This window comes from Asparagus officinalis, chromosome 2 (genome assembly GCF_001876935.1).
Source record: "Asparagus officinalis chromosome 2, Aspof.V1, whole genome shotgun sequence".
Taxonomy (NCBI): Eukaryota; Viridiplantae; Streptophyta; class Magnoliopsida; order Asparagales; family Asparagaceae; genus Asparagus; species Asparagus officinalis.
In genome coordinates this window covers 78,622,707-78,625,789 of record NC_033795.1, presented here as the reverse complement: position 1 = coordinate 78,625,789, position 3,083 = coordinate 78,622,707, and the positions used below count along the sequence as shown (strand labels likewise).

The following is a 3,083-nucleotide window of genomic DNA, read 5'->3' as shown; positions in this document are numbered from 1 at the left end:
AAATTTCCGTCGCTAAAACCCAAAAGTGAGAAATTTTTTTGGGCGCGGGCGTTTTTCTCTCCGTTCTCCCCAAAAAATTCATCCCACCGCCAAAAATTCATCCCCGAAAATTTCATCCCACCGCCAAAAAATCCATCCCAAAAATTGCATCACCCTCTCAAATCACTAATCCCCTCCACCCCGCACCCTCTTCGTTGTCATCTCCTTCGACCGAGTACCGCGAAAGAAGCAGCAGCAGGAGGAATGGCGGGAGCTCCGCCATCATCGTCCTCCTCCTCCTCTTCCTCGTCGGCGAACCCATCGTCATCTTCAGGTCTTCCCCCGCCTCCGAAGATCCTCCTTGCAAAACCCTCGTCGGTCCCCGCGGTCGCCCAGGACTCTTCCTCCGTCGGAGCTCCTCCGCCCTCCTCCGTCCCCGGCGGCTTCTTACTTCGGTCCTCTCACAACGTTCCTCAACCAGGATCCCTAAATCTCTTCTCGGATACTTGGGAGTTCCACACTGAGAGAATCCTACCGGTGAGCTGTTCTGTCTTGTTAAAACCTAGAAATTGGCTTTTTAAACCCTAGAAATTGACTGAAGGGGGAAATTTTGGGGGTTTTATGATTTTTTTGGATTCTTTGGTTGCAGTTTTTGACAGACAACACTGATTTCAATGTTGTTGGGATTATTGGGCCAACCGGAGTGGGCAAGTCGACTATTTTGAATGAGCTTTATGGATTTGATGGAAGCTCTCCTGGTATATTGATCTATTTGATTTTCAAAATCCATTCTTTTTTTCATAATGTTCACTTTTGTGTTGATTACTTGCTCATTTTTTAAAAAGATTTTTTTAATAAATTAGTTTGCTATATTTTCTCCGATAATTAGATGCCTAGTTGAGATTCCACCATGGTGATTTTGACCTAGAATATTTTGTTTAAGGAACATTGAATATGCACTATATATATATGTACTTTAAAGCAGTAGCTTCTCAAAGCAATAGCTTCTTATACCATGAGATGATAAAACAATTATGCTCATGTTGACTCATATGGATATTAATTTGGTGCATTCAATTTGTCAGCATGAGACATTTGATTTATTAGTGTTCTAACGTTTCTTTACATGCTTTAGACAAGATAACTGCTGTAGACGAAAGCACTGCATCATAGTCAAATACATTAATTGTCCAAAAGTCATGTAAATACACAATTGCATGTGCATATTTTTCTAAACATACTCTACTTTGACATATAAAGTAATGCATGTTTAGTCATTGTCCTTAAAAGAAAGAATTACTTTACTAGAATGATTGGTAAATAATAGCTTAGCGTTTTGTAAATTTCAGACACGAGTGGACACATGTATTGTATTTGGTCTGTCTCATGGAAGTATCCTACATAACATAGGTTTCTGATCAGGAAGCTGACTAAAATTAGTTTGCTCCTAGGAATGCTTCCGCCTTTTGCAACACAGTCTGAAGAAACCATAGCCATGGCAAAACATTGTACTGCTGGGGTTGAGCTGAGGGTTTCTTCTGAAAGGCTAATCCTCCTTGATGCTCAGGTTTGTACTAGAATTGCTCACTTGTTATGTTTTTGTTGTATTGTAGAAACTCGATACTATAATTGATCAGTTAATGTAATTTTAATTTCTTGCATTTGTTATTAGTGATGAGGTGGTCATCTACTTTTCCTAGTGAATTTATTATGCATTTTTATCTTGGAGCATTTTCTTAATATGGAGGATTCTCCAGGAAACCTATAAGATAAACGAGCATCAAATATCTTCAACAAACATATTTTGATTGGGCGCTCCAATCTTTGCACGACAGTCCTTCTAATCTACCAACTATACTAATTCGCTGCATAGTTGTTGGTAAATGATTGACAAAATTTGATAGTTAATTCTCAGTAAATAGCCAGATCACCAGTATCGTGATTGTAGTAAAGTAAACTATTGTCTCAAAAACTTAGGCAAGAGAAGGTTTGTAAAATATTGAGCAGGTTTTATTATAGGTAAGATACCTTCTATGCAATTTATACTTTGCATGTTCTTAAGTCCTGAGCGAGATTTAATCGTCTTTTTTTCTTCTATAGTGGAAAGCTCCTTATCATTACACAGCATGCTAAGTCTAGAAAATAGAATTACTGCTCAAAATCTCACATATGTTGTAGACTATTAGCCTACATGTGGTGCTACATGTTTCCTTCTTCGTAATAACCAGACATTTACAATTTTACTGAGAAAATTTTCTGTCCGCGGAAGACACTTTTCATTATCTTTTTGTCTAAATTGTCATGTAATGCATTGTTTTTGGTATTTATTGGGCTTCTATGTTGTAAGAGCTAATATCAGTGTGTGGCACAGCCAATGTTCAGCCCTTCTGTTTTAGTTGATATGATGAGACCTGATGGGTTTATCTTACAATTTCTGTACTAAATGGAGAGTGCTATCAGCAGGATTCTCGCTCATGAATTGTTGGAATTCAGCGGTTGATCATTTGAATAGAAGCGAGTTTCTTTACACACCCCTTATGTTGACAGAAGGTTCTTGGCTTCATGATATCTGATCAGAGCAATTTTTCTCTTCTTCTGTAATGCAAGGAACCGGGTTGTATGATTGGTGTTTTCCTACTATCTGTCTGCAACGTGTTGCTGGTTGCATCAGAGGGAATTTATGATTTTGGCATGTGGAAGTTGATGCTGACAGTACGCCCTAGAGCTAAAAAAACCCCCTGAACTTTATATTTCAGTCACATTGTTCTGCTTAAATTGCAATGCCGTCTATCTATGCATGCATGTGCTTCATGCCCAAACAGTTGGATATCCATATGCTACACACTCAACGATTATGCTATTAATTTACTATTAGAGAAACGAAAGTCAAAAGAAAGTGATGAAGTATAGTATCATGATTTCAAATTCATAGAATGAACCAAATCATTTTGCCTCTGATCAGGAATTCTGTCCCCCCCCCCAAGATGCTTGCATGAACATATCTTTAAAGAGATGTCAATGTCACACTTGTGTATTGTATTAAGAGATGCAACTAATCACACACTACAAGAAAGTAATATGACCTATTAATTTGATAACCTTCA

At 38.1% G+C, this 3,083-nt stretch overlaps 1 protein-coding gene across 1 annotated transcript; it reads left to right on the top strand.

Moving 5' to 3' along the window:
• On the top strand, positions 244–2,842 carry LOC109831374 (protein SMG9-like). Its single transcript, XM_020398704.1, is given in 5 exon segments — positions 244–516; positions 629–737; positions 1,431–1,546; positions 2,351–2,463; positions 2,592–2,842. Coding segments are annotated over 5 exon segments (741 nt in total). The 3' UTR covers positions 2,722–2,842.